The sequence below is a fragment of the Oncorhynchus mykiss genome, chromosome 28 (assembly GCF_013265735.2).
Source record: "Oncorhynchus mykiss isolate Arlee chromosome 28, USDA_OmykA_1.1, whole genome shotgun sequence".
NCBI classification, from domain to species: Eukaryota; Metazoa; Chordata; class Actinopteri; order Salmoniformes; family Salmonidae; genus Oncorhynchus; species Oncorhynchus mykiss.
Genome location: NC_048592.1, coordinates 29,283,247 through 29,294,192, shown reverse-complemented (window position 1 = coordinate 29,294,192; position 10,946 = coordinate 29,283,247). Strand labels below are relative to the sequence as shown.

The following is a 10,946-nucleotide window of genomic DNA, read 5'->3' as shown; positions in this document are numbered from 1 at the left end:
GTTGTGACTGAGTGTGTGACAGAAAATCGTTTTTGTGTCATTTAGAGGGAAAATGCGTGTATTTTAGAATTTGAGTCACTTTTCAAAAGTTGCTAAAGTTCCAAATAAATGTTTTAAAGTAGCTAAATTTGTTGCTGTTTGAAAAAAAAAGTTGCCAGGGTAGTCTGAAAAGTTGCTAAATCTAACAACATTGCTAAATTGGCATCACTGGTTCTAGAGGCTTTGACGGGTTTTTTAATATTTTTTTATTTTTTTATTTCACCTTTATTTAACCAGGTAGGCAAGTTGAGAACAAGTTCTCATTTACAATTGCGACCTGGCCAAGATAAAGCAAAGCAGTTCGACACACAACAACACAGAGTTACACATGGAGTAAAACAAACATACAGTCAATAATACAGTAGAAACAAGTCTATATACGGCAAAAAAAGGCCATGGTGGCAAAGTAAATACAATATAGCAAGTAAAACACTGAAATGGTAGGTTTGCAGTGGAAGAATGTGCAAAGTATAAATAAAAATAATGGGGTGCAAAGGAGCAAAAATAAATACAGTAGGGAAAGAGGTAAATGGGCTAAATTATAGATGGGTGCAGGTACACGTGCAGTAATCTGTGAGCTGCTCTGACAGTTGATGCTTAAAACTAGTGAGGGAGATAAGTGTTTCCAGTTTCAGAGATTTTTGTAGTTCGTTCCAGTTTGAGTGGTGTAGTGGGAGGAAAGGGGCGTGGTCTTCAGGGCTCTATTTCTTAGAGGACTCATGAAGATAGTTTAATGTAACTGGGTCGTGACTGGCCTCACACTCCAGTACAGTTGGTGGCGGTGTACTCACCAAGAAGAAGACGACGCTGGTCAACTGACTTCTAAAGAGGAGGGGAAAGCAGTAGGAGCATAATTAGCGAGTGTGTGTTGTAGAACTTTTGCTAACGAACCCTGAAATATATCGGAGTAAAAAGGGACGTGGACTTAGGTGTGTGAGAAGACTGAGGTAAGATTGTAATTATATCGAAGACAAACTAGTCTTAACATATTCAACAGTAAACACAGTCTAGCTAGCTACCGGCGTTTATACCAGAAAGGCGCTAGCTAACGTTCATTTTAGGCTGGCAGCTAGCTAACTATAGTATCTGTCTTGCTAACTCTCCATCCTGTTTATCCCAAACCGAAGGTCAACTATCCACTAAAGTTGTATGTGTAGCTAGCAAGACATGGTGGAGTATACGTTTTCAGTTGTGCGTTAAAGTGAAGGGAGGATATAAACAATTTATGAAATTGTCGAGATGGCGAGCTATCTTTTCCGGTCAGGCAGACATCTTGGTGGGGCAATAAAACAGCGAGTAAACCGCTTAACGTTAGTGGCTTCATGCCATGCACACCACACCGTGTCCGCCAAGTCAAACAACATCCTCCTTTCGTGGAAGGGAAATTATCTTGCTAATCCAGCTATATGTGTGTCCAGCTAAGTAAAAGCATGTGCTGGCACGGGAAACTGTCGCCTTCTGTTACCGTACCTGGTCACAGCTAGAATTCCAGGAATGTCTTTCATTTAATGCATATTATTCGTACGCCTCATATTATAAACTACAGCAAATTATTAACGTCTGTCCCCCACCGCACTGGGCATAATAAATAAATTCTGTATTCTTCAATCCAATACCAGCAACCGTCCCGTCCATATGAATTTGAAACCACTCCCATACTATTCATAGCTAACTAGCTACTGGGAATTTTGCAAAACATTAAGACCAACTAAAATGGCTCTCATTATCATATCTAAGCTACTACTGCATGTAACAGGAATTTGACTTGCTGAAATGTCATATCACCCATTCGCTCTTCGTTAGGTGGGTGTTGTTTTCACCATGGCCAGTTTGGACTAAGGAGCAGCCACGATGATTGGAGGACTGTTTATCTACAACCACAAAGGGGAGGTCCTTATCTCTCGTGTCTACCGCGATGACATAGGGTAAGTAAGGTGGTAATTGGTTCTGGGGATTATAGAAGTGGGTTCTGTTAAGAGGGGAGAAGGAGATAGGAAATGGTGTCCACCTGGTTGGCCTGAGGTAAGTTAGGGAGATAAATAAGATCACTTTATTTGTAAATTGTACACAAGGTCCAACAGAAATTTGACTTCTGCTTTATCCCAAGGTTGGAGCAGTGGGTTGCCACACGGGGCACCCGCAGAATAGTTGTTGGGGGGTGGTTAGGTGTCTTGCTCAAGGGCATAACGGCTGGCAATAGAATCTAGAATTTGATAGACCCAATCCCTAGCTTGCCAGCTCACTTTCCCGACTGCTCTGCCTTGAAGTGATCACTGAGGTTCAATGTGAACTGATCAGTGTAAGTAATCACACAGCTTTCACCTGTCAAGCCCTGTCTGATCAGGTTTGCTTCAGGGGAGGGATCGGGGAAGGATGCATTTGTATGAACATCTCTGTAGAAACCTGACAATAGCTGTGCAGCGATGCTCCCCATCCAACCTGACAGGGCTTGAAAGGGTCTACAGAGAAGAATGGGAGAAACTCCCAAAATACAGGTGTGCCAAGCTTGTAGGGTCATACCCGAGAAGACAAAGCTGTAATCGCTGCCAAAAGTGCTTCAACAAAGTACTGAGTAAAGGGTCAGAATACTTATGTAAATGTGAGATATCCATCTTTTTTTTTTGTGCCAGGCTCAAACTTCCTGTGTTGTCTGTTTTGCTTAAGCTGCAAACTTAATTACAGCCATTTCTGATTGAAAAGTTCTGTTACTGAAATACCTCATATATTTTTGGGAAAAACATTCCCTATTCCCTCAAGCCTTGCTCTCTACAAAATACATGTATGCATTGTGTGCACATGACCAATAGGGCCTGACCTATAGCATATCATAATCACGTCAATAAATAGCTTACAACAAACTATGAACGTTCGTTCATTCGTGAATGCAATTTCCGAAATGGAACGGTGTATATATTGTTTAAGCAATTTTTTTTTTTTTAACTAAAATGCTTGATTGCATTTCAAATCACGAATGACTCGTATGCTATGCTGTATGACGATTTATTGATACAGTAGCCTATAAGTATTGAAATATAGGCCTAAGTAAGTTACGGTATTAAGACAAAACCGAATGTACTCTTATGCCTACAGCTCGACCGTGGTAATACAAGACTACTATGCTAAGCCTACTAATGATAATGACATTACCTATTATTATAATGATCATAATATTTACAATAAGGAGGTCAAGAAAAGAGCATACTTAAATTATATTTACAGTAATGTAATTATTCTGACTATTTGGAACAATGTAAACAACACTAAATATATGATAAATAATACCAGAGGCTGTTCTAATTAAAATAAGTGTAAAGCTTTTATAGCAAAGATTATTTTTTTATTACACATTTGTGTAATTGTTTACTTGACATGTGGTTGCTTGAGGCTTCGTGCTCACGGATTCAGTAGGCTATTAAACACACACAAACAGGCAACAGAAGCAGGATCTGTCTTATTTCTGTAGATATACATGGATGATTTATAAAGCCAGGCACATTTAACAGTTAGGCTATTGATTATAGACATAAGTTGGGGTTTCCTCTCTCCTCACTTTTCTTAGTCAATAAGGCAAGGCCTGTTTTCTGATCTCCTCATTCTACTGCTGCCTCCACTGCATTGTTCTCTGCATTGTTTGCTATTATGCACATAGCAACATGGTCTAGGAAAAGATGCCAATTCAACAGCGCATTGATGTGTTTCAGAACCACGGAGAGCAACCGCTATCCAACGTGGGAGAAAGAGCATTTGTTATAAAATTATTATTTGTATTATTGTTGCACCATTGTTCTTATGTAATATAACTATATACAATTTCCTTAGACTAATGTACTGTGCCATCCCCATGGCCTCCACAATGGATTAGTACTCAGACGCCAATCAGAGAGGTCAATTGTACACCATGATATTTAGAAGAAAAAAAAAACATTTTTGCTACTGCTCGACTAATGAAATCTGTCGACCAACAGACTATTGACCAAACAATCGACCAGTCAACTAAATGGGGTCAGCCTAATAAATAAATATATAATTGTAATTACTTATGTTAACTTTGGTCTTAAAACAAGTGCAATGCCATTTTTTAAGTTATTGGTCTTTTCCTCCAAATGGTGATGGAGTGTGTGTACATTTTTTACAGGCATCACCTCAATGCACTGTGTATCAATCATTCTAATTCTAGCCCTTTGTCAAACCTAACCTCTAATTCGCAAGATCATAGTTATGGGTAGCTGCTTTCATTAGTTTCATGCCCTTCCTCTTTATCTAGTGGTTAGGAAAGTGAGGTGGAAGGCAGTTTTTACATGTAGAGGAATTAGTGTAAACCGGTTATTAGAAGTACAGTCGAGCCTTGTAAGCCTTTATTTAACATGGGCTGGTAATTGTCTTTTTTGAAATTGAGTACAATGTTTTTACTACTGAGATATTGGACCAGCATTACAAATATCTTGTGAAAGCTATATAAATATTGCGTTGGGGGAATGTTTTATCGTAACCTTGATTGTCAGATGAAAATTTAGAAAAACGTACTCTAAATTGACTCTTTGATAAACAAAACAACTCATCCAACAGGAAGAGTTCAACAGATGGGTCCACTGATTTTCGCACCCACTAAAGAAAATAACTGGGCTAATACCTGACTATCATCTTGTGGATAATCACTATTGTATCAGGTCTCAGACATTGCAAGCTCTCTGGAGTAGCAAATGCTCAACCAACTATCTAACCACACCACTACAGCTCGGATTGATGCAGAATCAATACATTCAACTGCCAAGATTTTCCAGAGGAGACTCGACACGTTCAAGCTGCTTAAGATTTTAAGACAAGTTTTAAATTCAACCACTATTGGTGGTAAAAGTAGTTCATTTAACACATTGAAACTGTATTTGGTTGCCGACTACAGTGTTCCTCTACCATGGATGGTATTTCAACACAATGTTACTCGCTCTATGCACAAAAATGTATTTGTGTGCATTTTGTCTCTCTCTCCTTTACATCATCCCTCATCTCTTTATCCGTTTGCCATTTTCCTCCATATCGCCGTCTTTGCCACTGTAGGAATAGGTAAGCAATGCACCAGCCTATCGAGCATGTCCCCTGACCCATGGTAACCAATTCCTGACTCCCAATGCATGACCTCTGACCCACAGCAACTACCTGATGACCCTTTCAGCATGTCACCTGACATATCAGTGACCAAAGAAAACAAAGTTAATTATTGCAACCAACTAATGCCTCACTGATTTTATACACCTATTAGCAACAGGTGTGGCTGAAATAGCCAAATACACTAAAGAAGGGGTGTCCACATACTTTTGTGTATGTGTATGTATGTATGTATGTGTGTGTCTCTTCCCTCCTTAATGGACATTACCTTCTGAAAAAACAGCAGGACAGACTCTGTTAAATGAGCAAGTATAGTACCAGTGCACCTTCCATCTTTACCTCCATCTGTCTTAACTAGTGCAGTCCTGACTCTGCAGAGTCCGTAATCTGAAATTGGTTCCAGAGATCCATATTTCTGGGAACTATTTCCCTGGATCAGCTCTGGTTCCAAATAGAGGTATGATTAACTACTAGGCAGTAGCTTTGTGGTCCATATCATTTTCACTACTGTCAAGCTCACAGAAGTTGTGGACCCGTCACCTAAGGATCTATTCCAGAATATTGCACATCACTGAGAATCAACAGTCTTGTCTGGACATGCTGCCTCATCTGTAGTAAGAACTGTAGTGATTTATACATCTTGGATGTCAAGTAGGTCTGAAAAGGGAATGTATGGAAGGTAGTGTAGGTGATTCGTGTGTGACTATCCCTCAAAGCCTAGAGGAGACTGGTAATGTATACACATTACTTATGTATATGCGTATTAACCAAGAGCGTGATATTTTGCTTTTGTTGTGATCAATTGCAGATGGAGGAACATCCTCTTCCACATTTGCTCATTACTCCTGACATGAAAGTAATCCGTATCTTGCTCTCTCTACCTCCTTTTCTCAGGCGCAACGCGGTGGACGCGTTCCGTGTGAATGTGATCCATGCCCGGCAGCAGGTGCGCTCTCCTGTGACCAACATTGCACGTACCAGCTTCTTCCATGTCAAGCGCTCCAACATCTGGCTGGCGGCGGTCACCAAGCAGAATGTCAACGCCGCCATGGTGTTCGAGTTCCTCTACAAGATGTGCGACGTCATGGCCGCCTACTTTGGCAAGGTCAGCGAAGAGAACATCAAGAACAACTTTGTGCTGATCTACGAGCTGCTCGACGGTAACTGTCACTTCGCACAGTCATGCCATTCGTATCTTCTTTACTCTCTCTTACCCTTCATCATTTATTCATGGTTTGGTTTCTTTGTTTTGTGCAGAGATCCTGGACTTCGGGTATCCCCAGAACTCTGAGACCGGAGCACTAAAGACCTTCATCACCCAGCAGGGCATCAAGGGCCAGGTGAGGATGAGAAGTATCCCCTTGTCATTGCTGATGACCTCTGCAATGGGCTCTGTAGCAGAACTTGTGTGCCGTCTGTTTTCCAACTGTTTTCTAAAGGTTTCTCCTATTGTTTCTTCTTTCTCTGGGGTTGTGGACACTGCCGGATGCAGCATCAGGTAATGATGAGCCTCATTTGGTTTGGGCTGTTGATTTCAGTTCTATTTGGGACATTGGGCCTGGTTTCAACTATACGCTGTTTTTTTCCACTTCATATCATGTTGATCTCCCTCTCTTTTTACAGACAAAGGAAGAGCAGTCTCAGATCACTAGTCAGGTGACTGGGCAGATTGGTTGGCGTCGCGAAGGCATCAAGTATCGACGCAATGAGCTCTTCTTAGATGTGCTGGAGAGTGTCAACCTGCTTATGTCACCTCAAGGTGACTGTTGGTCATAACACTTGAAAGTAAACGACCTAAACAGGTGTTGAATATGCTAAGAGCAAAAATAACTAGGGGAAGTGTAGGAGTAATGTTGTTTCAATGGGAGAATCACAATGACATAGTGCTCGCGTCCTCTCTCCTCGCCGCCTCCTCAAAACCCATTGAATGAGAGAGCCAGAGGTCCCTCCCCTCTGAGCTTCTCTTCCAATGGTTTTTGAGGAGAGAGGACACAAGGAGTATGCGATTGAGAAAAGGCCCTAATGATTGAACCTTTCACTTTTATCCCCTCCAGGTCAGGTCCTGAGTGCCCACGTGTCCGGCCGTGTGGTAATGAAGAGCTATCTCAGTGGAATGCCGGAGTGCAAATTTGGCATGAATGACAAAATTGTCATTGATAAGGCGGGTAAAGGCGGTGTCACTGATGAGGTGGGAAAGAGGTGAGTAAGAGGTTGTTTTTGGATGGACCCAGGGTTGGGGTTTATTCCTTTTCAATTCGGGAAGTACACTGAAATTCCAATTGCAAATTTCATGAGGAGAATTGGAATTTCATTTTAGGTCCTGTTCTGAATTGAAAAGCATTTGACCCCAACTCTGGACAGAGCTTGTCATTAAAGGGCTGGAGCTTAATACAAGAGACTTGTGCTGCAGAATCAGATAAAGAATGTATTTCTCAATTGATTTTCAACTTGGTGTTGATTCTGACTTATTCTTCTGTGTAGGAAATAGGAATGCGATCTTTATCAGACCAACTGTCAGTCCCTGGACTAAGACCTCGATATAGAGCTTGTGTTGAGACTTACCATTTTTTTCCATTCGCTACATCTTTCTTTCCCTCTCTTGTTCTGTACCTCAGTGATTTAGGGGGAGGAGGAAGGTACTGTATTGATATCTGGCCTTACTCCCATACCTCCCTGCTGTCTTGTCTATGGTGTCATTAATGGCGACTGCTTTACTAAGCATTTGAGGAGGCTCCCAACATTTACTGTATTAATCGAATAGTGTGACTGCTAATTGATGAGAATCTAACTAGCCTCCTCAAATCTTTAGTGGACTTCCCAATGGTTGTGTATTTCTTAGTAATCAGTGAGTGTTAGCTTTATTACCCACCCGCTTGACCCTTAACCCTGACCCAGTCTTTGACAGGGATGGAGATTAGCATCCACTGGGTTGCTGTGGTATCCCTTTTTGTGTGTCTTTATGTGTTGTGTGTTTGGGTGGTGGTGACGTGTTAGGAAGTGGGGAATGTAGAGTAGTGTGTTTAAATGGCTGGTTTGTGTGTTAGTTTTTAATGTCTGAATGAACAGGTGTGTATGGTGCATAGACAGTCAACCCTTCTCCCTCTGCTCCTGTAGTACCAGTGGTAAGCAGTCCATAGCCATCGACGACTGTACGTTCAACCAGTGTGTGCGTCTCAGTAAGTTTGACTCGGAGCGCAGCATCAGCTTCATCCCCCCGGATGGAGAGTATGAGCTCATGAGGTAAGTGTCACAGGCTAAACTTCAAACCTATATTACCCTGTGAATGTGCATGTTTTGTAATTCATCCCGCTTTCTGTGTGCATTTATATGTGCCCCTCCATCTTTGGATGTCTTTGTGCTGTTGCCCCCTGTGTGTGTCTGCTTTGACATGAGTTTGGTGTGGTTTTACCAGGTACCGTACCACTAAAGACATCATCCTACCTTTCCGAGTCATTCCACTGGTCAGGGAGGTGGGCCGCACCAAACTGGAGGTCAAAGTGGTCATCAAGTCCAACTTCAAACCCTCGCTCCTGGCTCAGAAAATTGAGGTAGCTATTCAGCCTTTTGTCTTTTTACATTGTGGTTAGTAACTTCGGGGTAAACCTGTTCTTCTTTTGAATTTATATTATGTTTGGTCTCATAAACCTTGTATTTTCTTGGTCTGTGAATTTCACCTATTGTTATTCTAGAAAGTTTAGGTTTAGACTGCTGTATGAGAATTTGTTTATCACGTTATGACTTGTTTTCTGTTGCTCCAGGTGCGCATTCCCACACCGCTCAACACAAGCGGTGTCCAGGTGATCTGCATGAAAGGCAAGGCCAAGTACAAGGCCAGCGAGAACGCCATCGTATGGAAGTTAGTGTTATTTCAACCCTCTGCTTCTCCCCATCACCGTACCAAAGATCACACTCTTGTTTTGTATCCCCTTCCTTGATTGTGAATGTCTCTTTCTGATGTTGTATTGTTGTGTTTCCTGCATGTAGGATCAAGCGCATGGCTGGGATGAAGGAATCTCAGATCAGTGCTGAAATCGAGCTGCTGCCCACCAACGATAAGAAGAAGTGGGCCCGTCCTCCCATCTCCATGAACTTTGAGGTAAGGTTGCAGTCACACTCACCCTCTCAGCAGTAATGACTAATTTAGCATTTTAGCATGCAGTATTAATATGCAGTTGTGTAGAACTTGTAACCTGGATGTCTTTGTACCCCTCAGGTTCCATTTGCCCCCTCTGGGCTGAAGGTGCGTTACTTGAAGGTGTTTGAGTCCAAGCTGAACTACAGTGATCATGATGTTGTCAAATGGGTGCGCTACATTGGCCGAAGCGGCATCTACGAGACTCGATGTTAGAGCGCGAGCTGAGGCATACCTAACATACTCCCTCCACACTTTACATATTTTCTTATGTCCCTCTCTCTTCACTCCATCTCTCTTCCCTTTATTCTGCAATGTTAGGGATGAATTTAAATAACGTACAGATACTGTATATGCAAAATGTGAACCATAGTATGGCATCTCTTACTATGGTTAAAGGTAGACTCAGCGATATGATGTAGAAAGTAAACAGCATAGTGGGTCGTTTTCTGCAGCAACTAAGAGCGTTGAAGCTCAACTTCTCTACTATTTTGGTGCCCTGAACTGAGAGCTAAGTGTTGCATCTTGCTCATTTCAATAGCCAGTGCTGCTCATGGCAACATCATTTCGATGAGTCTACCTTCAACTTGCAAACAAGCTGCCCCTGTATAGAAGGAATACAAATAACGTGAAAACTGGTGGGGTTGAAGGGTCCATAATGTGGAGGAAAGTCCAGGTTAAGTGTTACTGTCCAGTCTGCAGTTTTTATTATAGGGTCAAGGTCTTTGAAGCGTCCACTTGTTATCCACCGTTTTTCTAAATGGCCTTTTGAGTCCAACATCCTCTCTTACCTGTGACATGCATCTAGTGAGCTTATTGATAATTGGCTGTTTGTAAATGGTAGTTTGTTTCTTTGGGTGGAATACAACCTGAGCACTACAGTGGCTTGGCGCTGACCTGCCTTTTCAGAGCCCGTGATGAGGTCGCCCCACCCCCCGGTGGTCACATTGCCTTGTTTGTAAAACCTGGTGACTGTCCAGTAAAATCCCATCATGTAACCAGCTCTGCCTGTCATTGTCTTTTTCTAAACTGGGTGGTTGGAGCCCTGAATGCTGATTGTCTGACAGACCGTATACCACGGATGTTAAACTATTTACTGCTCTAATTACATTGGTAAACAGTTTATAATAGCAATAAGGCACCTCGGGGGTTGTGGTATATGGCAAATATACCACAAACCCTTGTGCCTTATTGCAATTTACATGAACACGTGCTAGTAAAGGATAGGTTGTGTTCCAGGCAGACTAGAATGTAGTCTTTGCATCAACCAATGGTTGTGTGCCAAGTCATCAAATTGCTATATGTGGTTACCTGATATGACCGACACCTCTAGGTGTTGTAAAATCTGCAATGTAGTCATACTGGAACGCAGCCAATGGGGGATTTGATTAAGCTGGCCCAAGTTTGTACCGGGTGAGAAGTGATTGAACAAATTTCAAAACTAATGCAAAGCCGGCACTCAACAAAGTGACCTATGTCAAGCACGTAGAGTAATGACTTAGGATAGCTGCATGGTTTCTCTTGATAACATGTTGTTGCCTTGCCATGTGAGAATGCATTATGGAAATGTTTCTGAACAATGCACCTGGCGTTGATTGGGCTGTGACCCTTGTCAAATCAATCGCCCAAAACCTGAAGGATAGGTCCAGCTAGTGCACTGAGCAGGGTTCTG

General features: G+C 42.0%; 1 protein-coding gene across 2 annotated transcripts; it reads left to right on the top strand.

Annotated features, from left to right (window-relative positions):
- Nucleotides 1-767: 767 nt before the first annotated feature.
- On the top strand, nt 768-10,277 carry LOC110508881 (AP-2 complex subunit mu-A). 2 transcript variants are annotated; one of them, XM_021589762.2, is made up of 13 exons: nt 768-986; nt 1,843-1,964; nt 6,037-6,302; nt 6,400-6,482; nt 6,635-6,640; nt 6,766-6,901; nt 7,197-7,341; nt 7,758-7,778; nt 8,257-8,382; nt 8,555-8,690; nt 8,901-8,998; nt 9,127-9,238; nt 9,356-10,277. In XM_021589762.2, the coding sequence occupies exons 2-13, from the start codon at nt 1,891-1,893 to the stop codon at nt 9,488-9,490; spliced, it is 1,338 nt and encodes a 445-aa protein (XP_021445437.1). In that variant the 5' UTR covers nt 768-986; nt 1,843-1,890; the 3' UTR covers nt 9,491-10,277. The 2 variants fall into 2 exon arrangements, with proteins under 2 accessions (XP_021445437.1, XP_021445439.1); XM_021589764.2 differs by lacking the exon at nt 7,758-7,778 and having other exon boundaries at nt 769-986.
- The last annotated feature ends 669 nt before the right edge of the window (nt 10,278-10,946 follow it).

Coding starts and splice junctions, on each gene's coding strand:
- LOC110508881 (XM_021589762.2), top strand. CDS start 1,891: ATGATTGGAGGACTGTTTATCTACAACCACAAAGGGGAGGTCCTTATC. Junction 7,779..8,256: donor GATTTAGGGGGAGGAGGAAG/GTACTGTATTGA, acceptor CTGCTCCTGTAG/TACCAGTGGTAAGCAGTCCA. Junction 9,239..9,355: donor CCATCTCCATGAACTTTGAG/GTAAGGTTGCAG, acceptor TGTACCCCTCAG/GTTCCATTTGCCCCCTCTGG.